At 44.4% G+C, this 26,558-nt stretch overlaps 2 protein-coding genes and 3 pseudogenes across 4 annotated transcripts; all 5 read left to right on the top strand.

The window, feature by feature from the left end:
• Window positions 1-26,558, top strand: part of LOC134735200 (leucine-rich repeat-containing protein 37B-like) — a 41,646-nt pseudogene that overhangs the window by 9,617 nt on the left and 5,471 nt on the right.
• On the top strand, window positions 11,655-12,934 carry LOC129470507 (endophilin-A2-like; annotated as a pseudogene).
• On the top strand, window positions 21,792-23,257 carry LOC129470508 (leucine-rich repeat-containing protein 37A3-like; annotated as a pseudogene).
• On the top strand, window positions 24,144-25,056 carry LOC129470409 (small ribosomal subunit protein uS4-like). 3 transcript variants are annotated; one of them, XM_055258208.2, is made up of 2 exons: window positions 24,144-24,626; window positions 24,814-24,973. In XM_055258208.2, the coding sequence occupies exons 1-2, from the start codon at window positions 24,407-24,409 to the stop codon at window positions 24,831-24,833; spliced, it is 240 nt and encodes a 79-aa protein (XP_055114183.2). In that variant the 5' UTR covers window positions 24,144-24,406; the 3' UTR covers window positions 24,834-24,973. The 3 variants fall into 3 exon arrangements, with proteins under 3 accessions (XP_055114183.2, XP_063484693.1, XP_055114182.2); XM_063628623.1 differs by having other exon boundaries at window positions 24,392-24,503; window positions 24,627-25,056; XM_055258207.2 differs by having other exon boundaries at window positions 24,392-25,054.
• On the top strand, window positions 25,077-26,535 carry LOC129470408 (endophilin-A2-like). Its single transcript, XM_063628625.1, has one exon. It carries the CDS (start codon window positions 25,077-25,079, stop codon window positions 25,695-25,697), a length of 621 nt encoding a protein of 206 aa, XP_063484695.1. The 3' UTR covers window positions 25,698-26,535.

Below are 26,558 nucleotides of genomic sequence, written 5' to 3' on the forward strand. Positions count from 1 at the left end.
TGATCCACCCGCCTCGGCCTCCCAAAGTGATGGGATTACAGGCGTGAGCCACCACGCCCGGCCTAGTGATGCTCTTCTGCAAACAGAATCTTTCAATGTGAAAGGCTTAAGGAAAGTGGGTGTAAAGACCTTCAAGTGGATGCCAAAGTGCTACAGAGGCCATGAAGTAATAAAACTACATTTGCTTTAAAATAATCATTTTCCTTCTACTCACTCCCCCAGCTATTCATTCATTCATTCATTCATTCTTTCATTCATTTTTTTTTTTTTTTGAGACAGAGTCTCGCTCTGTCGCCCAGGCTGGAGTGCTGTGGCGCTATCTTGGCTCACCGCAAGCTCCGCCTCCTGGGCTCACGCCATTCTCCCGCCTCAGCCTCCCGAGTACCTGGGACTACAGGCACACGCCGCCACACCCACCTAATTTTTTGTATTTTTAGTAGAGACGAGGTTTCACCTTGTTAGCCAGGATGGTCTCGATATCCTGACCTTGTGATCCACCCGTCTCAGCCTCCCAAAGTGCTGGCATTACAGGGATGAGCCACAGCACCCGGCCAGCTATTCGTTTTACAAATATTTGAATTTACTTTATTTCCATGTGTCAGTTTTAAACATGATGGGCAATGCAGATGAGCAAGACCTAGTCCATGCTTTCAAGGAGTTTATGCTCAGAAAAAATGGGATGAAAAATAACCACATTAAGAAGAAGAAATGGATGTTGGCACTAGGAGGGATAAATTGTTTCTGAAGCATAGAAGAGGGGAAAATGACTTCAGTTTGGACCCAGGAAGATGTTACTAGAACAACCCCATTTGAATAGGACTTTGAAGGGCCATTGTGTAGCATCCGACAGACATCTTGGGGACAATATTCTAAACTTGGAGAAGGGCAAAACACAGGAAAGTATTCGACGAATGCCATGAGTACCTGTAGATTACAAGGAGGGAGAGTAGGAAATTGGAGCCAGATCTTCTAGGGCTTTGAATGCCAAGTGAGGAACCATCATGGGGTACTGTGTTATCACTGCAGTGCTGTAAGATGGATCTGCATCACAATCATTGAGAGGGCACGTTAGAACTCAGTTCTGGACTCCACCCTCATAGTTATTGATTCAGTTGGTCTAGAGTGTGACCAAGAATTTGCATCCTCAATAGTTTCCCAGGAGGTGCTGGTCTTTGCAAGCCACTTCTGGAGAGTTTATGTGATGACTGTGTGCAGGATAGTTTAGGAAGGGAGAGACTAGAGATGGAGACATCAGCCAGACAACGTTACACCATCCAGGTAAAGAGGAAGAGAAAAGCCCCATCACTGTATAACTGAAGAAATTGCTTTCATGAAATATTAAAGCAATATAAAACCAAAAAGGAATTTCTATTAATATGATAGAAATTAATTGTATTAATATGATTTGAATATTAGTTCCAAGTTATGTACTCAGTAAAGGGGTAACTTCCTTTCAAATGCTGTGAAAGGATGTCTTTTATTTCTTCTGATACTGAACTGGCTTAGCAAAACAAACCTAAACTAGGAAGGTGTATAAATGTGAGGCTATTCAATGTGAGGCTATTCATTTTAATATTAGAAACTGTATATAAAAACTTTGAACTCATAATATAGGATTTGATGAGACTACAAAAGGGCATCTAATCAAGTCTACTGCCCTCAGGAAAAATTAATTCCAAAGTCTATTAAGTTGTATATTTTATTTATTAAAAGTATGAAGATGAGAGTCTAGGAGAGGTACGGGCAGGGTTAGGGGCTCTGGAAAGTTCAAATACAGGTCCAAACGTTTAGAGTCGAGATGAAAAATGTGTATTCAATATTATTCTAAACTCTTGCTGTTATTCATACTAGTCAACACTGATAACTTATCAAGGCAATATTTTCCTTTTATTTTTCCTAGAGATTTATCCTGCAATAAAATACAGTCTATTGAAAGACATACATTTGAACCACTACCACTTTTGCAGTTTATGTAAGTTACAAATCTAACTTTATTACATTTGGAATTTTTATAAAACTTAATTATAAACCTCCTTGCTGTTCATTTTGAAATATGATTAAAATTTGACCAGTAGAAATGTACTAAAATTATATAGCAAGTCCTTTTTGTCTCTAGCAAAGATTAGTGTGAGAATTATTACACAGATCATAGTGAATCATCAGAGAGCAGTGGTTCTCAACTGGTGTGATTTTTTTACTCAGGTGCCATTTGGTAATGTCCAGAGACAGTTTTGGTTGACAAAATTGTGGTTGTGCTCCTGGCATCTGGTGGGCAGAGGCCAGAGATGCTGCTAAACATCCTGCAAAGTATAAGACAAACCGCCATGGCAAAGAGTTATATAGTCCAAAATGTCGATGGTACTGAAGTTGTGAAATCCTGTTCTAGAGAAATAAAGATCACTTAACACAGGTACTTACTGAGCATTCACTCTTTTGTAGCTAATGCACCACATGTGCAGTGTTAAAGTATAAATCATAAGCCAGTATCTTCCACAGCGAGATTTCCTTAGCGCACAAAGTACTCAGGATATGTTCCATCCTATATAAATTAGGCTCACAGCAAATGATAAATGTTCTGAAATAACTTTTTTTTCCTTTGGCTTATGTCTTTTTTTGTAGAAATCTGGGCTGCAATTTAATTATGGAACTGAGCTTTGGAACATTTCAGGCCTGGCACGGAATGCAGTTTTTACACAACTTGTAAGTGAAATAGAAGATGAATACGTGTAAACAACTATTTTGTATGAAAACTCATACAATTATTGGTTAGCTGGGTATAAGCCCATTATGAACTCTGAAAAGCGTGTCTTAAGATCCATTTGTTTTTCTCAAATGGGGAAACTAAGGTACAGAGAGGCCAAGAGATTTACACAGCTTATAAATGACCTGCTCTGCTTGTCCTAGTTCTGACCTATGGCATGGGCAAGAAAAGGCATCAAACAAGTGACCCTCAAATTAGCCTTGTTGCTGGGCGGGGTGGCTCAGGCCTGTAATCCCAGAACTTTAGGAGCTGAGGGGGGTGGATCACCTGAGGTCAGGGTTTCAACACAAGCCTGGCCAACAGAGTGAATCCCCATCCCTACTAAAAATACACAAAAATTAGCTGGGCGTAGTGGTGCAGTTTTTTGCTCCCTGAAGGACTTTGTGTTAAGCTTTCTTCCTTGCAGCTAAATGTTGCAGACATTTAAGCAGTTTGAAACTCTGCATATGAGCAGGAATCAAAGTTAAATCCAAAGTGTAGGGCCGGACATAGTGGCTTATGCCTATAATCCCAGCACCTTGGGAGGCCGGGGTGGGAGGATCACTTGAGGTCAAGAGTTTGAGACCATCCTGGCCAACATAGCGAAACCCCGTCTCTACTAAAGATACAAAAATTAGCAGGTTGTGGTGGCAGGCGCCTGTGATCCCAGCTATCGGGAGGCTGAGGGTTGAGAATGGCTTGAACTCGGGAGGTGGAAGTTGCAGTGAGCCGAGATTGTGCCACTGCACTCCAACCTCCCCTCCAGGCTGGTCTCAAACTCCTGTGACCTCAGGTGATCTGCCCACTTTAGCCTCCCAAAGTGCTGTGGTTACAGGTGTGAGCCACCATGCCTGGCCTAAATGGTGTTTATGTTACGCTCTTGTGCAAAAAAAAAAATTTTGTAAAGAAAATACGTCGCTCTATTTTAATTCCATGTACTTTCGTGACTACTCTTCTATCGTAAGTGCAAAAATTCTATGATTTCTCTGTATAACATACCCAGCAAATCCGAGTCAGTATATTCAATGGCCTGAAAGGGATTTTAGACTCAAAGTGAAGATTCTCCTCTACATCTGACTTTAGAAAATACTTTCCATCTTTCTTGTGGTTTAGAAATCTAATTTCACTCAGTTCATTTTGAGGTAGAGGGAGACGTTCAGGATGTATCTGGATTAGAGCAGAAGTTTCTGCAGACGCTCCTCTCTGTCTTCATTAATTTGCTGATGCTTAACTTAGGGAAGAGACACTGAGGGTCTGTTTTTCTTTTGCCCTCACAGCAGAGAACAGGCTCATTATGTCCCCCCACCAAGGGGTTTAGGTAGCATCAATACAAATATCTTAAAACTCACCACCTTTACTAAGCACTTTATAACACTGGGAGTCCCACATAAGAATCTGGTGGCTGGGAGCAGTGGCTCATGCCTGTAATTCCAGCACTTCTGAAGGCTGAGGTGGGTGGATCACCTGAAGTCAGGAGTTCAAGACCAGCCTGACCAACATGGTGAAACCCTGTCTCTACTAAAAATACAAAAATTAGCTGGGTGTGGTGGTGGGCACATGTAATCTTAGCTACTCAGGAGGCTGAGGCAGGAGAGTCACTTGAACCCAGGAGGCAGAGGTTGCAGTGAGCCAAGGTCATGCCATTGCACTCAAGCCTGGGCAACAGAGCAAGACTCCAACAGAGATGGGGTTTTACCACTTTGGTCAGGCTGGTCTAGAACTCCTGAACTCAGATGATCCACCTGCCTCGCTTCCCAAAGTGCTGGGATTATAGGCCTAAGCCACCAGGCCCAGCCAGTAAATGGAAACTTTAACTCAAAAGATGGAAGGAAGGAAGGGAGGAAGGGAGGGAGGGAGGGAGGGGAAGGAGGGGAGGGAGGGAAGGGAAAGAAGGAGGGAGGGAGGGAAATGAAGAAAGAAAGAGAAAGAAAGAAAGAAAAGAAAGAATTGTAAAACCATAAGGTTAAAGTAAACCTTTTTTCTTCATACAGATTAAGCACATGAATTCAGATTACAGCTTTGCTTCTTAATAGCTTGGTGACCTAGGACAAGTTATGTAACCTCTTTGTACCTCAGTTTCCTCATTTATAAAATAGGGCAATAATAATATCTACCACATAAGGTTATTGTGAGAATGAAATGTGAAATGCTGATCACAAACACGTAGCAGCCTAATAGATACTCACTGTAATAATTATTATTTTTATAGTTTCTGCAAAAGTACAGTGATGATTCTTGGGTTAACCTAAAGGGTGATTTTCTTTTATTTCTTCCTGTTTCTTTTCTTTTTCTTGTTCACTTTAAAGAATTAAAAAGAAAATAGATTCCAGCATTTTGGAATAAAAATTCACATCAAAATGAATTTATTCATTTTATTGACAGATAAATAAAATGTCATTTGTTTATTCAATAAACATTTATTAAATCTCTACTAAATTTCAGACATCATGCCAGGCACAGGGATGACAATGACAGTACGGTGTGGTCTCTGCCCTCAAGGAGCTGGTAGCCCGGAGACTGACAAGTAGACAGGTGGTTACATGCAGTGTAACAAAGGCTGTGATGTCATACAAGGAGACAAGTTTGAGTATGTGATGGGAGTATGGTTTTGACCAGTTCCTCCTCAGATTTATCCCTTTTTGTTTGGCTGTAAAGCAAAAGAATTGGTCCTATTTTTTTTCCTTAACTGTGCAAATTAAACCATAAATTTGAAAACTTTATAAAGATAAAAGGCAAGCAGTCAGGTGCAGTGTCTCACGCCTGTAATCCTAACAGTTTGGTAGGCTTAGGGGGGTGGATCACCTGAGGTTACGAGTTGGAGAGCAGCCTGTCCAACATGATGAAACCCCGTCCCTACTAAAAATACAAAAATTAGCTGGGCGTGGTGGTGGGCACCTGTAATCTCAGCTACTCAGGAGGCTGAGGCAGGAGAATTGCTTGAACCCGAGAGGTGGAGGTTGCAGTGAGCCAAGATGGAGCCATTGCTGTCCAGCCTGGGTGACAGAGCAAGACTCCGTCTCCAAAAAAAAAAAAAAAAAGCAACTTGAATTATGGACGAACAACTTGAATTATGTAGGACTCTAGAAATAGTGTTTCCTACAGAGTCAGGGCTTCCTACCAACATAGTCATTTCTAGGGTTTTTGACCTGAAAAGTTCTGTGGCTTATTTTTTCTTTGCTATCCACTTCTTGTTTTTTTTTTTTTTCTATTTCTTCTCTGCTTTCTCTCCTCTACTTTATCTTCTAGAGACCTAGGTAGTTCTCAAAGGAATAGTGCTTTACCGAGTCTACTAGTGATTTATTATGTGAAAGCAGAAAATTATTTTTTTTCCTAAAAGTTCCATACCAAAAAATGAATATAGACTTATTATGCAGTTTCACACATTGAAAATGCAGGTAATTTTAATTTCATTGCATTTTTCAGAATTCTCAATCGCAATTCTCTGACTGCTGTCGAAGATCCATCTCTTTGAACTGCTGGCATTAAAATATCTGTAAGTACTATACTACTGTCATGAGTCATGAGATGATTTATGCTTTTTAAATTTGTCATCAAAGATAAAGTATTTTGCATTTAGGCTAAAAAGTCATAATTTAAATTTTAACTGAGTTATTGAAAAAAGTTATTGGCAAAGAAAAGGGTTAAGAAAGGATGTATAATGGTCAAGACAGCCAGCGGGGAAGAGAATGGTGTTGAAGAACCCGTATAGATTTGGAACATGTAGACACATGGAGGAATATTATTTAACCAAGAAAGCAAAGAGGAATAGGTGTTCATTATTCTAAAAAGGAAGAAAAGAGTAAATAATCAAGATGGGTGAATGCACTATGAAATGAGAAGTAAGATAATGGTAAAAAAGTGTAAGTTCCCTTAAATTTCATTAATTTGATAATGTAGATTAACTTTAATTTCTTTAATAAGATCTCTCTGGAATTTTATGGCAAATAAACTCTTGAAGTGGCTTGTTTTATAGAGAAGCCAAAATTGAAGTAATCCCATGTCTTTGAATTATCTTTTGAAGTACAGAATTTTGTAATGGGTTCATATCATGAATGTTTCAGCTTTCTTCTTCAGAGACATGGGAACAACGCACATCACACTTACAACACTTAAGAACATTCTCACGGTGACTGTTGAACTGCAAAAACTGTAACTTATTTTTTTCTTAGGTTTATTTTTACTTAGTTGGTTTTTTAGGTTTGTTTTATTATTTTCTTAACTCAGATTTATTGAGATATAATTTTCATATAACATTCACCCTTTATAAGTGTATAGTTTGATGAGTCTTGACAAATGTATAGTTACATAACCACTACCACATTCCCAATATAAAGCATTTCTGTCACCTCAGAAAGGCTCCTCGTTTCCCTTTGTAGGCAATCCCTTCCTCCCACCATCAGCCCCTGTTAGCTACTATTCTGATTTGTGTCCCTTTAGTTTTGTCTTTTTCAGAATGTCTTATAAATGAAATCATGTAGCGTGTAGCCTCTTGCGTTTGACTTCTTTCACTTAGTATTGTTTTTTATTTTTTTTGAGATAGCGTCTCAGTGTCGCTCAGGCTGCAGTGCAGAGGCATGACCTCAGCTCACTGCAACCTCCACCTCCCAGGTTCAAGCGATTCTCCTGCCTCAGCCTCCCAAGTAGCTGGGATTACAGGCGTGTGCCACCATGCCCAGCAAATTTTTGTATTTTTAGGAGAGATGAAGTTTCACCATGCTGGCCAGACTGGTTTCGAACTCCTGACCTCAAGTGATCTGCCCACTTTGGCCTCCCAAAGTGCTGGGTGTGAGCCACCTTGCCCGGCCTCATTCAGCATAATTTTTTTGAGATTATGCTACCATCTCTGTTGTTGCCCCTATCAGCACAGCTGGCCCTCCATGTCTGCAGGTTCCTCATCCATGGATTCAACGAACCATGGATGGAGAATATTTGGAAAAAATAAAATATATAAAATACAACAATAAAAACAGTAGAAAATTTAAAACACAGTATAATTATTTACATACCATTTACACTGTATTAGGTATTTAAAGTATACCCGAGGCTTATGTCATTCATTATATCAAGTATTATGTCATTCCATATAAAATGCTTCAGCGTCTGTGGACTTTGGTATCTGCGGGGGGTCCTGGAGCCAATCCCCTGCAGACACCGAGGGACAACTCTTCACCCCTTTTTATGGCTGAGTAGTATTCCAGTTGTGTGGATGTATCAATTTGTTTATCCATTCATCAATGTATGGACATTTGGGTAGCTTCAGTTTTTTGCAATTATGAATAAAACTTCTAAAAACACTCATATACAGGTCTTTGTGTGAACCTATGTTTTCATTTCTTTGGGTAAATACCTAGGAGTTGGATTGTTCACACGCTTAGTGTATATTTAACTTTTTAAGAAACTGCTAAACTGTTTCCTAAAGTGGCTGTGCCATTTTACATTTCCACCAGCATTGTATGAGAGTCACAGTTGTTCTACATCTTCAGCATTTTTTTTTTTTTTTTTTTTTGCAACACAGTCTTGCTGTATCCCCAGGCTAGAGTGCAGTGGTGCCATCTTGGATCACTGCAACTTCTACCTCGTGAGTTCAAACAGTTCTCCTGCCTCGGCCTCCCAAGTAGCTGTAGGCACCCACCACCACACCCAGCTAATTTTTATATTTTTAGTAGAGACAGGGTTTCACCATGTTGGCCAGGCTGGTGTTGAACTCCTGACCTCAACTGATCCACACCCCCTGGCCTCCCAAAGTGCTGTGGTTACAGGCGTGAGCCACCATGTCTGGCCCAGCAGATGTTTTTTTGAGACAGAGTCGTTGCTGGAGTTCAGCAGCAAGATCTCAGCTCACTGCAACCTCTGCCTTACAGGTTCAATCGATTCTCCTCCCTCAGCCTCCTGAGTAACTGGGATTATAGCCACACACCACCATGCCCAGCTAATTTTTATATTTTTAGTAGAGATGGGGTTTCGTCTTGTTGGCCAGGCTGGTCTCAAACTCCTGGCCTCACTTGATCCACCTGCCTTGGCCTCCCAAAGTGCTGGGATTACAGGCGTGAGCCACCATGCATGTCCCAGCCCAGCAGATTCTTATATTTGAGTTTTTAAAGAAATGTTCACCTTTCTACTGCTAGATGTGTAGTGGAATCTCATTGTGGTTTTAATTTGCATTTCTTTAATAGCTAGTGATGTTGAATGTTCATGTGCAAATATCTTCTTTACTATACTGTTCAAATCTACTCCCATATTTTAATTGGATATTAATATTTTTATTGGGTTTTTTCCTCCTGTAATCCCATTGGAGATTCGTTATTATTGAGTTTGAAGAGTGCTTTAGGCCAGGCATGGTGGCTCACACCTGTAATCCCAGCACTTTGGGAGGCCAAGGCGGGTGGATCACGAGGTCGGGAGATCGAGACCATCCTGGCTAACAGGGTGAAACCCAGTCTCTACTAAATACACACACACACAGACACACACACACACACAAAATTAGCCAGGTGTAGTGGTGGGCACCTTTAGTCCCAGCTACTCGGGAGGCTGAAGCAGGTGAATGGCGTTAACCCAGGGGGTGGAGCTTGCAGTGAGCAGAGATCACGCCACTGCACTCCAGCCTGGGCGACACAGTGAGACTCCGTCTCAAACAAACAAAAAAAAAGAGTGCTTTATAGATTCTAGATACAAGTCTTTTCAGGGCCCAGGTACAGTGGCTCATGCCTATAATCCCAGCACATTGGGAGGCTGAGGCAGGAGGATTGCTTGAGGCCAGGAGTTTTAGACCACCTGGGCAATATGGTGAAACCTTGTCTCTACCAAAAACATAAAAATTAGGCAGGTGTGGTGGTGCTCACCTGTGGTCCCAGCTACTCAGGAAGCTGAGATGGGAGGATTGCTTGAGCCTGGGAGGTCGAGGCTGCAGTGAGTTGTGATCGCCAGTGCACTCCAGCCTGGGTCACAGAGTGAGATACTATCTCAAAAATGAAATAATAAATAAAAACAAAAAACAAGGCCTTACAGATATGTGTTTGGTAAATATCTTCTCTCAGGTTGTGGTTTTTCTTTTTATTCTGTTCAAAGTGTTCTCTGGCTGGGCATAGTGACTCACACCTGTAATCACAGCAGTTTGGGAGGCCGAGGCAGGTGGATCACTTGAAGGCAGGAGTTCAAGACCATCCTGGCAGATGTGGCAAAACCCCAATCTCTACTAAAAATACACAAATTAGCCACGTGTGGTGGCCCATTCCTGTAATCCCAGCTACTCAGGAGGCTGAGGCACAAGAAGTGCTTGAACCTGGGAGGTGGAAGTTGCAGTGAGCCAAGATTGCACCACTGCATTCCAGCCTGGGCAAAAGAGTGACACTGTCTCAAAAAAATAAATAAATAAATAAATAAAATAAGTAAAGTTTTCTGAAGAGCAGAAGTTTTTAATTTTGATCAGCTTTAAGTTAGTTAGCAATTTTTTCTTATATGGCTTGTGCTTTTTTGTTTCTTACCTAAGAAATCTTTAAGAACCTGTTGTTTAATCCAAAGTGGAAAAGATTTACTCTCTATGTCTTCTCCCAGAAATTGTACAGTTACATTTAGATCTATGATCCGTTTTGGGTTAATTTGCATATATGGTGTGAGGTTTATTTTTTTGTTTGTTTTTTTGCAATTTTATTTTTATTTTTTGGAGAAATGAGGTCTCACTGTGTTGCCCAGGCTGGTTTCGAACTCCTGGCCTCAAGTGATCCTCCTGCCTCATTCTCCCAGAGTACTGGAATTATAGACATGAGGCATCATGCTTGGCCTTCTTTGTAGATATAGGTATAGATAGCCATATCTATATCTATATCTATATATATATATATGTATCTTCACCAGGTGTGATGGCACATGCCTGTAGTCCCCGCTACTAGGGATGCTGAGGCGGGGGTATCGCTTGAACCCAGGAGGTAGAGGTTGCAGTGAGCCAAGATGACACCACTGCACTCCGGCCTGGGTGACAGAGCAAGACCCTGCCTAAAAAATATATATACATATATGATATATACAAATATATCTTATATATATATGAATATATATTTTTTATATATTCATATATATGTATATGTATTTTATATATAATATATGTATATATTTTATATATATATTTTGTGTATATATGTATATATATATTTCTGCAGGGCCCTATTGTGAGTTTGTTACACAACTTACTGCAACTTAAATTGTGCCACCACCACCCCCCACAATATGGCAAGCTAAATAGAAACTCAGTTATGCTAAGGCTGGTTGAGGGCATTATGCAAGATTAGCATGGAAAGGGCCCTGCATTTAGCGCTCTGCTCCGTTCATTTTCGTCAGGTCACTTTCTTATCTTCACCAGGTTGTCAGATCTGTTTTACTGCTCTAGCCTCACTTTCCTCAGCCTCCTGCAGCATCTTCCCTGTGAGCTAGATCCCTTCCTCTCTGGATGAAGTCCTGTTCATCGAACAACTTTCTCACTTAGTTCTCTAAGATAGTGAGGATCTGTCTGCTTTTTTCTTGACCATTAGTGGATAGGAAAAATGCTCTGATTGTCTGTAACCATTTGTCACCAAGGACATAAAGACATTGAACAAATTTCCTCATTGGAGTTCATTATTGGAAGTCTTGAGGAGTTTACACATTTATATACAAAGTAAGTAGGCCAGCTCATTTGTCTTGGCTCATGTGTAATGATCTTTCATGCGTATTGAAAAACTACTATTCTCAAATAAGGAGAATGTATATCTCAGGTCATTTACAGTCTCAAAGCTTTGTCAGTATACTTTGAAACAATCCTGCGAACAGATCTAGATTGAAGGAGACTTAAGAATCATGAACTGGAGGCGGCGCCGGGGCAGGCGCAGAGCTGGCAAGCACGTGGTGGGGCCCCTGAGGCACGCAGAGGGTTGCACGCCTGGGAGACTGTCGCTGGAGCGGTCCGGGAGGGAGGTTCGGCGGCGGGAGGCAGCATGTCGGTTGCAGGGCTGAAGAAGCAGTTCTACAAGGCAAGCCAGCTGGTCAGTGAGAAGGTCGGAGGGGCTGAGGGGACCAAGCTGGACGATGACTTCAAAGAGATGGAGATGTCATCAGCAAGGCAAGGCATTGACAGAAATGCTGGCAAGGACCATCAAGTACCTGCAGCCCAACCCAGCCTCGCAGGCTAAGCTGACCATGCTCAACACGGTGTGCAAGATCCGGGGCCAGGTGAAGAACCCCGGCTACCCGCAGTCGGAGGGGCTCCTGAGCCAGTGCCTGATCCGCCACCAGAAGGAGCTGGGCAACGAGTCCAACTTCACTGATGCACTGCTGGATGCTGGCGAGTCCATGAAGCACCTGGCAGAGGTGAAAAACTCCCTGGACATAGAGGTCAAGCAGAACTTCATTGACCTCCTCCAGAACCTGTGTGAGAAAGACCTGAAGGGGATCCAGCACCACGTGCAGAAGCTGGAGGGCCGCCACCTGGACCTTGACTAAAGGAAGTGGCAGGGCAAGATCCCCGATGAGGAGCTGCGCCAGGTGCTGGAGAAGTTTGAGGACTCCAAGGAGGTAGCAGAAACCAGCATGCACAACCTCCTGGAGACCGACACTGAGCAGGTGTCAACTCCCGGCCCTGGTGGAGGCGCAGCCCGACTACCACTGGCAGGCCATGCAGATCCTCGATGAGCTGGCAGAGAAGCTCCAGCACAGATGCGGGAAGCTTCCTCACACCTCAAGCGGGAGTATAAGCCCAAGTCCCGGGAGCCCTTTGACCTCGGAGAGCCTGAGCAGTCCAATGGGGGCTTCTCCTGCACCACACTCCCCAAGATCGCAGCTTCATCCTCTTTCCGATCTTCCGAGAAGCCCATCTGGACTCCTAGCAGGAGCGTGCAGCCCCGAGAACAGCCAAGCTGCAAGGTGCTGTACGACTTCCAGCCTGAGAACGATGGGGAGCTGGGCTTCCGTGAGGGCGATGTCTTCATGCTGATCAACCAGATCAACGAGAACTGGTACCAGGGCCTGCTGGACCACCAGTCGGGCTTCTTCCTGCTCAGCTACATGGACGTGCTCGTGCCTCTGCCCAGTGACTCACTGGTGTCCCCGCCCAGCCCCTCCATCGACACTGGGTGGCACCCCCTGCCAGGTCTCCTGCCTTCCATGGGCTCCTGCTGCCAGGGCGGTGTCCAAGCCTGCCGGCGACACCCAGGCCCAGGCCCTTGAGGTACTCCCTCAGCAGGGAGCCACACTTGGGTGGGAGGCTTACCTGGGTGGGGGGACTCTTGTTTACACTAGCGCTGACCCCCAATGGTGACGGCTCCCTTCCGCACTCCATGGCGCCGGCCTCCTCCCCGCTCCCCAACTCCTCACCCAGCTGGCCCAGGCGGGGCAACACTAAGGTGCTCACAGAAACACTAATGTTCCTCCAGGGCAGCCCCCACCTCCGTCCTGACCCCACATGGGCCCAGCCCACAGCCTACCCTCCAGTTCCACGGCCTTAACAGGCTTGGATCGACTGTCCCTGTGGAGTGGCTCAGAGACAGGACCCTGGTTTTAAATCCCCCCACAAGCCTGCTGCTGGCGATGAACCCTAGCCCCACTCCAGGGCCACGGTACCCCAGCCTCACACATGCACTCCGTCTCCCCAGGGCCAGGGCAGAGGGCCTCACTGTTACCCTGGCCTGCTGTCAGCTTGCAGCCAGGAGACAGGCCAGCTGGGATCTGCCACACCTTCCCCCCATACCACCCCCCGCAACCAGGACACAGAACATGGCCTCCTGTAGGGCCCTGCCTCCCAAGCCTCACCCTCACAAAGCCAAGTACCTTTTCAGCTTTTTAACTGCCCCCAGCCAGGCCCGCAGAAGCCTGTGTCACTCTGGCACAAGCTGCCACCACCAGCCACCTTCACACCCCCCCAGCACACCTCGCACGGGACCAAAGCCCCAGCCGTGCTGCTAAGGGCCAAGAACAAAGGCTCCAGTGAGCCCAGGCCAGCATGTCTGCATCCCTGACATCTGCTTCCTCTGTCACCCAATCCAAAATCGACGAAATGGAGGGTCCTCTGGGCTGGGCCACATTAAGATTCCCCTCCCACTGAGGCCCAGCGAAGCCTCCGGACCCCAGGCTCTGCTCTGCACCCTCGTGGTCAACAGTACATGAAGGGCACAGACACCCTGGCAGGGATGAGCACACAGCCTTGGGCACGGTTCAGGACAAACTAAAATGTATGCCTGAATTTTGTAAACAGAAGTATTAAAGGTCTTTCTACAAAAACAAAAAAAATAGTGAACACTAAATGCAATGTCTGATGTTTGATTGGATTCTGAATTTAATCCATGTTATGATTGGGACAACTGTGAAAATGTCCCAATGGGACATTTGGGCTCATACCTGTAATCCCAGCACTTTGGGAGGCCAGGGAGAGGGGGTTGCTTGAGCTCCGGAGTTTGAGACCAGCCTGGGCAACGTGGTGAAACCGCATCTCTACAAAAAATACAAAAATGAGCCAGGCATGGTGGCACACACCTGCAGTTCTAGCTACTCAGGAGGCTGAGGTGGGAGGATCACTTGAGCCCAGGAGACAGAGGCTGCAGTGAGCCGAGTTTGCACCACTGCACTCAACCTGTGTAACAGAGCGAGACTCAGCCTCAAAACAAAAGAAACATCTTTGTGTCAGAGTTAAGGTTGCTATATAAGTAAAATGCTAGGTTATGGTTCTGGATACATTCAATCTATATGAAGATCAGAGGCTTCTATTGGACCCAAAGGAATACTAGTCACTTGTGATTATTCCTCTATAGGTTTGAAAGATGTATCAGGCCAACTTATTGGATGCAGTTTTAATCTAAAACTCTATACATTGTACCCCTAACTCACAGACTTCATGTATCCATTCAATATTCTTCTGTTTCCACAGTGTTAATGTGGCCCTAACAAAGTCATCCTTTTAGAGGACTCAGAAAAGGCCCCCCTACAACTTCTGTAATGTAATAATTATAGTAGTTAACATTTATTGATCACTCACTGTGTGCCAGACATCTTTCAGGTATAGATTCATTTAATCCTCAAAACTCATTCGAGGTAGGTACTATTATAATGACAAGGCCAAGGAACAGAGATTAAGCAATTTGCCCAAATTTACATTATTCACAGAGCTTGGATTTAAGCCTAGTCTGGCTGTGGAATCTGTATTCTTAGTGACCATGCTATACTGCTTAAGATTAACCTTGAGAATTTGTTCCAGTTACAGAGATTGTTTTTATTTCTCTAAAACTGCCCCCAAGAAGCCATAACAATAAATTAATCAATTATCTTGGTTATCCCTTTTGCCCAAATTTATATTTTGAAAAAAATTGAAACATGCCAGAAAGATGGAAGAATACTACAGAATCCAGTCAGAGATCAGGCACTGCATGTCATGTCTTCATTTCCTTTAATCTGAAACATACCTGTACTTTTTTTGATCTTTCATGACATTGGCATTTTTTAAGAGTCAAAGATAGTTGTCTTGTCAGTTGTCCCACAACCTGGATTTCTCTGTTTCCACATGAGATTCAAGTTAAGCATCTTTGGGAAGAATACTGCACAGGTGACGTATCTTTCCTGCCTCGTGACCCCAGGTGGCTCATAATGCTAAGTTTGATCACTTGTTTAAGGTGATCTTCCAGATCTCTCCACTGTAGTTATTTTGCTGGGTGTGGTGGCTCACACTTGTAATCCCAGCACTTTGGAAGGCCGAGATGGGCAAATCACTTGAGTCCAGTTTTAGACCAGCCTGAACAACAAGGTGAAACCCTGTCTCTACTAAAAATAACAAATATAAAAAAAATAAAATTAGCTGGGCTGGTGGTGCAAGCCTATAGTCCCATCTACCTGGGGGGCTGAATTTGGAGGGTCACTTGAGCCCAGGGGGTCGAGGCTTCAGTTAGCTATGATTTTGCCACTGTACTTCAGCCTAGGTGACAGAGTGAGACCTTGTCTCATAAAAAAATAAAAAATAACTTTTCCCTTTTGTAATTAATACAAAATTTGTGGGGTGGTACTTTGAGATCAGTGAAGATCCTGTTTTCAAATGTCTTTTCACCCAACTGTCCATCAGTGATAATCTTTGTCTGAATGAATTTTTATTACATTGGTGGTTGCAAAGTGACACTTTTTAAAATTCTGTCCTTCCTTCTACATTTATTAGCTGGCAATATTTCATTAAAGAACAACTCCCCCTCTTTTTTAATATCATTCCTCATGGATTTTTTATATATTATGTTGTAGCTTATTGTTGTTATTCTTTTGAGTGCTCAAATTGTCCAGATTTAGCCAATGCAATCTCCATTATTTTTTTAACCCCACAATCCAGGTTAAACTGAGCTATTTTTAATGCCCAGAGAAATTTCTAATATTTCCCACCCCCAACAGGAATTGAGAAAGGGCCTCCAGAAGTTGGGGGCTTATTTAGACTCTTCTTAGAAGTCTACCTTCTTCCTGTGTACTTTCAGCCCAAAGTGAGACTTTTGAGTCGGGAAGAGATGCCTCTGAATTAAACTATTGATCAGTGTCACCCAATTCTAATCCCAACTACCTTTATTCTAGGCATGCTATACTCACTGCCATGCTCACCCTTCGGTTGGGCACCTGTGTCCTCCTTCCCATTGGCCTTCTGGTTCCTACCCAACTGTCCAGTCCACAGGCCTCAGTAACACCTTTTTGCCCAGCCCTGTGGTAGCGTTGGCTGCCTCCTTTACCTACTCAAGTAACTGCTTTACCACTAATTTATCATTTTGTGTTTTCATCTGTAGGATCTTACCTAGCTATATGGCCTGCTGCCTCTGCCAATTTAAAAATAGCATTGAGGCTGTCTGCAAGACAGTCGAGCTGCAGTGCAACACTGAATGTCTGATTAACACCGTACATTGTCGTGAGTCCAAATTGCCTGGGGATAAATTGTTACATTATTTTAAGTATTTGTTTTTAAATTTTTATTTTTTATTGATGAAATTATAAGCTAATGATATAATTGTTTAATTTACTCAGTCAGATTTAAACTCCCTCAACTTCTGAACTACTCCCTTGCTGGGAGTCAGGTTCTCAGTTATTATTACAAAATTTAATAATGGAACTGTTCCCTATGCATACAGGACCAAGAGAAAGGAATGGGAAGGCTAGGGAATAACATTACCATCCACACACTGTGTACTGTGCTCTCTGCTTGGTGCTTTGCCCCCAGTGATAATTTCTTCATATAGTGCAATGTAGTTGGTAAGCTGGTTTTATATCCATGAGGTCTCAAGTACTCTCTGCCTTTTAGGACAGATGTAGATCCGGTTCTGTTTTTGTTTTTGTTTTTACAATTTTATAAGGGTAGAAGAGATGCTGTTTTATTTGAAGCCTGAGAGCTTCTGGTTCCATAATCAGAAATTGCTACCTGGCTCTTCTAATGGAATGGAGGGCTTTTCCATTCTTAGTCCATCCAACTCTGAACTTGCTCCGAATCTCAAACTTTTCTAGTCACAGAACAAATGCTCAAGTGCTTTCAAGAGTTTTTCTGTAGATTAGGTTTATTAGCACCAACTTCATGACTTCTAAAATGTGACTTCTTGAATACAGGTATCTACCAGTGATATGGGGTAGATAATTAATAATGCTTGGCTACTTCTATAAAGACAGTGTTGCTTATTTTTCAAAACTTTTTCTTTTTTTTTTTTTTTTTAACAATTATATTCTTCCCTTCTCCCCAAGAGGTGGGCAGAAAAGCATTGTTAATCTCCTTTTACAGATGAGGAAAAATAAGATCAGAGGTGCTGAGTGCTGTAGCCTAGTGCCAGGTCTTCTGTCCCCAATTCTGGGTTCTCCCCAAGCCCATGTTTCTCTTTTCTTGCAATCTTTACTTCTTCCGCTGGCCTTCAGCACCACCCAAAATACTTTTAGTTCTGGAAAAGAAGCCCAGCTGCACACTGGCACACTTGACCTTCATGCAGTCAGAAGCTTTGGATGATTCCCCATCCAAAATATTAGAGATGAAATGAAAGCAAAGGAGGCATCTGACAAAAGTTGCTTTTTCCCTTCTGCATTTAGGACCTCAAGTAATGTTTATCCAGAAACTGCTATCATACCATAGATTCACTGTATATTTAACAACATAGGCATACAATCTGGCAAATTAAAAATCTCTTAACCTACACCCTGGATCCCTGCCCAAATTTAAGAAGAGAACTAAGGTAGACACAGTGTTTTTTTCCGTGTTGCATCTTTTGTGATGGGGGCTATGATATGTGGGAGCAGAGAATGGGGTGGGTGGGTGGGGCACATGGCAGATGAGGATCTATCAGCAGTGGGAGGGGGCATCCACTTTAGCATCTCCACCCTGCTCCTCTCAGAGGACGGCCTTTCATTGCAATCAGCTGTGATGGTAGCAAGAACACGGGCACACTGAGGATGAGGAGAGCGGAAGCCTTGTGCTCTCTCTGCATATGAGGCAGGACAGCACAGGGTACGGAGCAGTCTACAGAGAGGCCAGCTCATCAGCTCATCAGGGAAGCACTTGTCTTCCACCTTGGGCTTTGACCGAGCACTGGGCAATTGGCCCCTGGGGATCAACGGAAGAATCCTAAGCAGAGTGACCCTATGTCACACTATGGAATGTTCCAAGTAGGTGGCCATGTTTTCAAAAGATGTCTTTTCCTCCTTTCATTGTTGCCATTTCATAGGTTTAGGTTTGGGTGTATGTTACTCCTCTCTGAATGGCACTCGAATGTTTGCTGACTCTTACTTTGTGTGACTGGGGCGTACAGCTATGCACTGAGTGTGAAAGATGATCAAAGATCTTTCATGATGAAAACAGTCTCTTCTTTTCTGACAGCTGAAGAAGCATCTGTAGGGAATCCAGAAGGAGCGTTCATGAAGGTGTTACAAGCCCGGAAGCAGCACACAAGCACTGAGCTGACTATTGAGTCGGAGGCGCCCTCAGACAGCAGCGGCATCAAGTTGTCAGGCTTTGGGAGTGAGCGGCAAGACACCAATGACGAGAGTAACGTTATCAGTGCACTAAGTTATACCTTGCCTTATTTCTCAGCAGGAAATCTAGGTGCAGAATCAATATTGTTACCATTCGCTAAACTGCTTTTTTCAAATGTAAAAGGTGGAGATAGCCTCCTGAGTATTTTGAAAAACAATAGAAAGAGCCCCTCACAGTTCAACCTTCTAGGTAACAAATTTAAACATCAAATATTTCCAAATAAACTAGAAACTGTTGAACCACAGGAAAACAGCCTGGTAAAGATTCACCGTGTAGGCAAAAACCTGCAGAGAGTGAACAGAGTCCTCACAGGCCCAAGGAGCATCCAGAAAAGACACTTCAAAGAGGTGAGAAAGCACAGCACTAGGAAAGAACAGGATGCCCAGGCACTTGTGGACAATGCTGCCAAAGGAAAAAGGCTTGAGAGGCCAGCCCCAAGGGAGCTGGAACAGCCTCACGTAGTGCAGGGGCCTGAGAAGGTAGCGGGAAACACCATCTACTCTAAGCCTTCGTTCACCCAAGAGCATAAGGCAGCAGTCTCCTCTATGCTGAAACCCTTCTCCATGGTCATGCCTTCTGCCTCTAGCCCCGCAGGAGCCCTACCTCAGGTCAGAGACAGATCGAAAGACTTAGCCTACACCACTTTAATGTTAGAAATGGCAATGTCTAGGGTTAAAAATATGGAGGCTGCTAAACCAATCGCACATTCCAATAGACTGATGCTCGCAAAGAGGCTGCCGTTGTCTGCAGAGAAGAGCCTCATAAATTCACAAGGGGTTTTTTCATCCTTAGGAGACCTGAGTCATCAAGAAAACCCTCTTCTGGGAGTATTTGCTCCTTCAGAACGTTTTATAGAAAACACTCATGTAGAAGACACAGCTGCAAGAGATGCCTCTGAAGAAAACGTTTTTATGGAAAACACTGTTATGCCAGAAGGCACCATCTCTGAAAACACAAACTACAATCATCCTCCTGCGGCAGCTTCCACTGGGACTGCGTTCAACTTACAGCCAACTGTTAGACAAACTGACACAAAATGGGAACACAACAACGTGGGCACTGACCTGTCCCCCGAGCTCAAAAGCTTCAATGACCCATTGCTCTCCTCCCCAGGTGATCAGTTTGAAATTCAGCTAACCCAGACGCTATGGTCCCTCACCCCAACGAGGATGTGAGAAGGTTCATGTCTCATGTTATCTAGACACTGAAATTGGAACGTTCAGAAACGTATGTGCAAATGGCCTGTGCCAAGCTCATGTCGCGAACAGGCCTCCAGATGAAGCTTCTCAGCAAGCAGCAGGAAGCAAAGGCATCCAAGGCAGAATGGGATATCTATCTATCTATCTATCATCTATCTATCTATCATCTATCTATCATCTATCTATCTATCTATCTATCTATCTATCTATCTATCTATCATCTATCTATCTATATCTTCACTAGGTGTGATGGCACATGCCTGTAGTCCCCGCTACTAGGGAGGCTGAGTTGAGGGTATCACTTGAACCCAGGAGGTAGAGGTTGCAGTGAGCCAAGATGACACCACTGCACTCCGGCCTGGGTGACAGAGCAAGACCCTGCCTAAAAAAAATATATACATATATTTTATATATATATATGGGTGTGTGTATATATATATATATATATATATATATATATATATATATAAAATGTGTGTGTGTGTATATATATGTGTGTGTGTGTGTGTATATATATATATATTTCTGCAGGGCCCTATTGTGAGTTTGTTACACAACTTACTGCAACTTAAATTGTGCCACCACCACCCCCCACAATATGGCAAGCTAAATAGAAACTCAGTTATGCTAAGGCTGGTTGAGGGCATTATGCAAGATTAGCATGGAAAGGGTCCTTCATTTAGCGCTCTGCTCTGTTCATTTTTGTCAGGTCACTTTCTTATCTTCACCAGGTTGTCAGATCTGTTTTACTGCTCTAGCCTCACTTTCCTCAGCCTCCTGCAGCATCTTCCCTGTGAGCTAGATCCCCTCCTCTCTGGATGAAGTCCTCTTCATCGAACAACTTTCTCACTTAGTTCTCTAAGATAGTGAGGATCTGTCTGCTTTTTTCTTGACCATTAGTGGATAGGAAAAATGCTCTGATTGTCTGTAACCATTTGTCACCAAGGACATAAAGAAAGACATTGAACTAATTTCCTCATTGGAGTTCATTATTGGAAGTCTTGAGGAGTTTACACATTTATATACAAAGTAAGTAGGCCAGCTCATTTGTCTTGGCTCATGTGTAATGATCTTTAATGCGTATTGAAAAATTACTATTCTCAAATAAGGATAATGTATATCTCAGGTCATTTACAGTCTCAAAGGTTTGTCAGTATATTTTGATAGAATCCTGTGAACAGATCTAGATTGAAGGAGACTTAAGAATCATGAGCTGGACGCGGCACCGGGGCAGGCGCAGAGCTGTCAAGCACGTGGTGGGGCCCGAGGCACGCAGAGGGTCCCGCGCCTGGGAGCCTGTCGCTGGCGCGGTCCAGGAGGGAGGTTCGGCGGCAGGAGGCAGCATGTCAGTTGCAGGGCTGAAGAAGCAGTCCTATAAGGTCAGTGAGAAGGTCAGAGGGCCTGAGGGGACCAAGCGGGACGATGACTTCAAAGAGATGGAGGTGTCATCAACAAGGCGGTGACGGAAATGCTGGCAAGGACCATCAAGTATCTGCAGCCCAAACCAGCCTCGCAGGCTAAGCTGACCATGCTCAACACGGTGTGCAAGATCCGGGGCCAGGTGAAGAACCCCGGCTACCCGCAGTTGGAGGGGCTCCTGAGCCAGTGCCTGATCCGCCACCAGAAGGAGCCGGGCAACGAGTCCAACTTCAGTGACGCACTGCTGGATGCCGGCGAGTCCATGAAGCACCTGGCAGAGGTGAAGAACTCCCTGGACATAGAGGTCAAGCAGAACTTCATTGACTTCCTCCAGAACCTGTGTGAGAAAGACCTGAAGGGGATCCGGCATCACGTGCAGAAGCTGGAGGGCCGCCACCTGGACTTTGACTAAAAGAAGCAGCAGGGCAAGATCCCCGATGAGGAGCTGCGCCAGATGTCAGGCTTTGGGAGAAGGCAGCAAGACACCAATGATGAGAGTGATGTTATCAGTGCACTAAGTAATATCTTGCCTTATTTCTCAGCAGATCTAGATGCAGAATCAATATTGTTACCATTCGCTAAACTGCTTTTTTCAAATGGACGAGATGGAGATAGTCTCCTGAGTATTTTGAAAAACAATAGAAAGAGCCTCTCACAGTCCAACCTTCTAGGTAATAAATTTGAACACCAAATATTTGCAAGTAATTTAGAAACTGTTGAACCATAGGAAAACAGCCTAGCAAGATTCAAAGTGTAGGCAAAAACTTGCAGAGAGTGAACAGAGTCCTCATAGGCCCAAGGAGCATCCAGAAAAGACACCTCAAAAGGTGGGAAAGCATAGCACTAGGAAAGAACAGGATGCCCAGGCATTTGTGGACAATTCTACCAAAGAAAAAAGGCTTGAGAGTCCAGCCCCAAGGGAGCTGGAACAGCCTCACATAGTGCAGGGTCCTGAGAAGGTAGCGGGGAACACCATCTACACTAAGCCTTCGTTCACCCAAGAGCATAAGGCAGCAGTCTCCTCTATGCTGAAACCCTTCTCCATGGTCATGCCTTCTGCCTCTAGCCCCGCAAGAGCCCTACCTCAGGTCAGAGACAGATCGAAAGACTTAGCCTACACCACTTTAATGTTAGAAATTGCAATGGCTAGGGTTACAAATATGGAGGCTGCTAAACCAATCATACATTCCAAAAAAAATACCGCTTTTATAAAACTCGCTCCCATGTGGCCCACAGAACACCCAAGGCCAAAAGACTAGAGAGTTTAGAAAGAGCAGTTATCTCAATAGACTGATGCTCGCAAAGAGGCTACCGTTCTCTGTAGAGAAGAGCCTCATAAATTCACAAGGGGTTTTTTCATCCTTAGGATCTTGAGTCCTCAAGAAAACCCTCTTCTGGAAGTATTTGCTCCTTCAGAATGTTTTAAGAGAAAACACTCATGTAGAAGACACAGCTGCAAGAGATGCCTCTGAAGAAAATGTTTTTATGGAAAACACTGTTATGCCAGAAGGCACCATCTCTGAAAACACAAACTACAATCATCCTCCTGCGGCAGCTTCCGCTGGGACTGCGTTCAACTTAGAGCCAATTGTTACACAAACTGACACAAAATGGGAACACAACAACATGGGGACTGACCTGTCCCCCGAGTCCAAAAGCTTCAATGACCCATTGCTCTCCTCCCCAGGTGATCAGTTTGAAATTCAGCTAACCCAGCCGGTACGGTCCCTCATCCCCAGCGAGGATGTGAGAAGGTTCATGTCTCGTGTTATCCGGACCCTGAAAATGGAATGTTCAGAAACGTATGTGCAAATGACCTGTGCCAAGCTCATGTCGCGAACAGGCTTCCTGATGAAGCTTCTCAGCAAGCAGCAGGAAGCAAAGGCATCCAAGGCAGAATGGGATATCTATCTATCTATCTATCTATCTATCTATCTATCTATCATCTATCTATCTATCATCATCTATCATCTATCTATCTATCTATCATCTATCTATCTATCTATCTATCTATCTATCTATCTATCTATCTATATATCTTCACTAGGTGTGATGGCACATGCCTGTAGTCCCCACTACTAGGGAGGCTGAGGTGGTGGTATCACTTGAACCCAGGAAGTAGAGGTTGCAGTGAGCTAAGATGACACCACTGCACTCCGGCCTGGGTGACAGAGCAAGAGACCCTGCCTAAAAAAACTATATACATATATTTTATATATATATATGTGTGTGTGTGTGTGTATATATGTATATATATATATATAATGTGTGTGTGTGTATATATATGTGTGTGTGTGTGTGTGTGTATATATATATATATTTCTGCAGGGCCCTATTGTGAGTTTGTTACACAACTTACTGCAACTTAAATTGTGCCACCACCACCCCCCACAATATGGCAAGCTAAATAGAAACTCAGTTATGCTAAGGCTGGTTGAGGGCATTATGCAAGATTAGCATGGAAAGGGTCCTTCATTTAGCGCTCTGCTCTGTTCATTTTTGTCAGGTCACTTTCTTATCTTCACCAGGTTGTCAGATCTGTTTTACTGCTCTAGCCTCACTTTCCTCAGCCTCCTGCAGCATCTTCCCTGTGAGCTAGATCCCCTCCTCTCTGGATGAAGTCCTCTTCATCGAACAACTTTCTCACTTAGTTCTCTAAGATAGTGAGGATCTGTCTGCTTTTTTCTTGACCATTAGTGGATAGGAAAAATGCTCTGATTGTCTGTAACCATTTGTCACCAAGGACATAAAGAAAGACATTGAACTAATTTCCTCATTGGAGTTCATTATTGGAAGTCTTGAGGAGTTTACACATTTATATACAAAGTACGTAGGCCAGCTCATTTGTCTTGGCTCATGTGTAATGATCTTTCATGCGTATTGAAAAATTACTATTCTCAAATAAGGAGAATGTATATCTCAGGTCATTTACAGTCTCAAAGCTTTGTCAGTATACTTTGAAACAATCCTGCGAACAGATCTAGATTGAAGGAGACTTAAGAATCATGAACTGCTCTTTCTCAGTGACCGGGTCTTTTGCTCAGGCGCAGATGGGGAAGCGGAGCCAATATGCCAGTGGCCCGGAGCTGGGTTTGTCGCAAAACTTATATGACCCCGCGGAGACCCTTCAAGAAATCTCATCTCGACAAAGAGCTGAAGTTGATCGGCGAGTATGGGCTGCGGAATAAACGTGAGGTCTGGAGGGTCAAATTTACCCTGGCCAAGATCCGCAAGGCCGCCCGGGAACTGCTGACGCTTGATGAGAAGGACCCATGGCGTCTGTTCGAAGGCAACGCCCTGCTGCGGCGGCTGGTCCGCATTGGGGTGCTGGATGAGGGCAAGATGAAGCTGGATTACATCCTGGGCCTGAAGATAGAGGATTTCTTAGAGAGACGCCTACAGACCCAGGTCTTCAAGCTGGGCTTGGCCAAGTCCATCCACCACGCTCGCGTGCTGATCCGCCAGCGCCATATCAGGGTCCGCAAGCAGGTGGTGAACATCCCGTCCTTCATTGTCCGCCTGGATTCCCAGAAGCACATCGACTTCTCTCTGTGCTCTCCCTATGGGGGTGGCCACCCGGGCTGCGTAAAGAGGAAGAACGCCAAGAAGGGCCAGGGTGGGGCTGGGGCTGGAGACGATGAGGAGGAGGATTAAGCCCACTTGTCCCTCCTGGGCTGCTGGATTGTCTCGTTTTCCTGCCAAATAAACAGGATCAACGCTTTAAAAAAAAAAAAAAATCATGAACTGGAGGCGGCACCGGGGCAGGCGTAGAGCTGGCAAGCACGTGGTGGGGCCCGAGGCACGCAGAGGGTGGCACGCCTGGGAGCCTGTCGCTGGCGCGGTCCAGGAGGGAGGTTCGGCAGCGGGAGGCAGCATGTCGGTTGCAGGGCTGAAGAAGCAGTCCTATAAGGTCAGTGAGAAGGTCGGAGGGGCTGAGGGGACCAAGCGAGACCATGACTTCAGAGATGGAGGTGTCATCAATAAGGCGGTGACGGAAATGCTGGCAAGGACCATCAAGTACCTGCGGCCCAACCCAGCCTCGCAGGCTAAGCTGACCATGCTCAACACGGTGTGCAACATCCGGGGCCAGGTGAAGAACCCCGGCTACCTGCAGTCGGAGGGGGTCCTGAGCCAGTGCCTGATCCGCCACCAGAAGGAGCTGGGCAACGAGTCCAACTTCAGTGATGCACTGTTGGATGCCGGCGAGTCCATGAAGCACCTGGCAGAGGTGAAGAACTCCCTGGACATAGAGGTCAAGCAGAACTTCATTGACCTCCACCAGAACCTGTGTGAGAAAGACCTGAAGGGGATCCAGCACCACGTGCAGAAGCTGGAGGGCCGCCACCTGGACTTTGACTAAAAGAAGCAGCAGGGCAAGATCCCTGATGAGGAGCTGCGCCAGATGTCAGGCTTTGGGAGAGGGCAGCAAGACACCAATGATGAGAGTGACGTTATCAGTGCACTAAGTAATATCTTGCCTTATTTCTCAGAAGGAAATCTAGATGCAGAATCAATATTGTTACCATTCGCTAAACTGCTTTTTTCAAATGGACGAGATGGAGATAGTCTCCTGAGTATTTTGAAAAACAATAGAAAGAGCCCCTCACAGTCCAACCTTCTAGGTAATAAATTTGAACATCAAATATTTCCAAATAAACTAGAAACTGTTGAACCATAGGAAAACAGCCTAGCAAGATTCAAAGTGTAGGCAAAACTTACAGAGAGTGAAGACAGTCCTCATAGGCCCAAGGAGCATCCAGAAAAGACACTTCAAAGAGGCGGGAAAGCACAGCACTAGGAAAGAACAGGATGCCCAGGCACTTGTGGACAATGCTACCAAAGAAAAAAGGCTTGAGAGTCCAGCCCCAAGGGAGCTGGAACAGCCTCATGTAGTTCAGGGTCCTGAGAAGGTAGTGGGAAACACCATCTACACTAAGCCTTCGTTCACCCAAGAGCATAAGGCAGCAGTCTCCTCTATGCTGAAACCCTTCTCCATGGTCATGCCTTCTGCCTCTAGCCCCGCAAGAGCCCTACCTCAGGTCAGAGACAGATCGAAAGACTTAGCCTACCCCATTTATTGTTAGAAATTGCAATGGCTAAGCCAGCAGAGTGGCGCAGCGGAAGCGTGCTGGGCCCATAACCCAGAAGTCGATGGATCGAAACCATCCTCTGCTAGAAATTGCAATGGCTAGTGTCAAAAATATGGAAGATTCTAAACAAA

This window comes from Symphalangus syndactylus, chromosome 20, assembly GCF_028878055.3.
Source record: "Symphalangus syndactylus isolate Jambi chromosome 20, NHGRI_mSymSyn1-v2.1_pri, whole genome shotgun sequence".
Lineage (NCBI taxonomy): Eukaryota > Metazoa > Chordata > Mammalia > Primates > Hylobatidae > Symphalangus > Symphalangus syndactylus.

Coding starts and splice junctions, on each gene's coding strand:
- LOC129470409 (XM_055258207.2), top strand. CDS start 24,407: ATGCCAGTGGCCCGGAGCTGGGTTTGTCGCAAAACTTATATGACCCCG.
- LOC129470408 (XM_063628625.1), top strand. CDS start 25,077: ATGAACTGGAGGCGGCACCGGGGCAGGCGTAGAGCTGGCAAGCACGTG.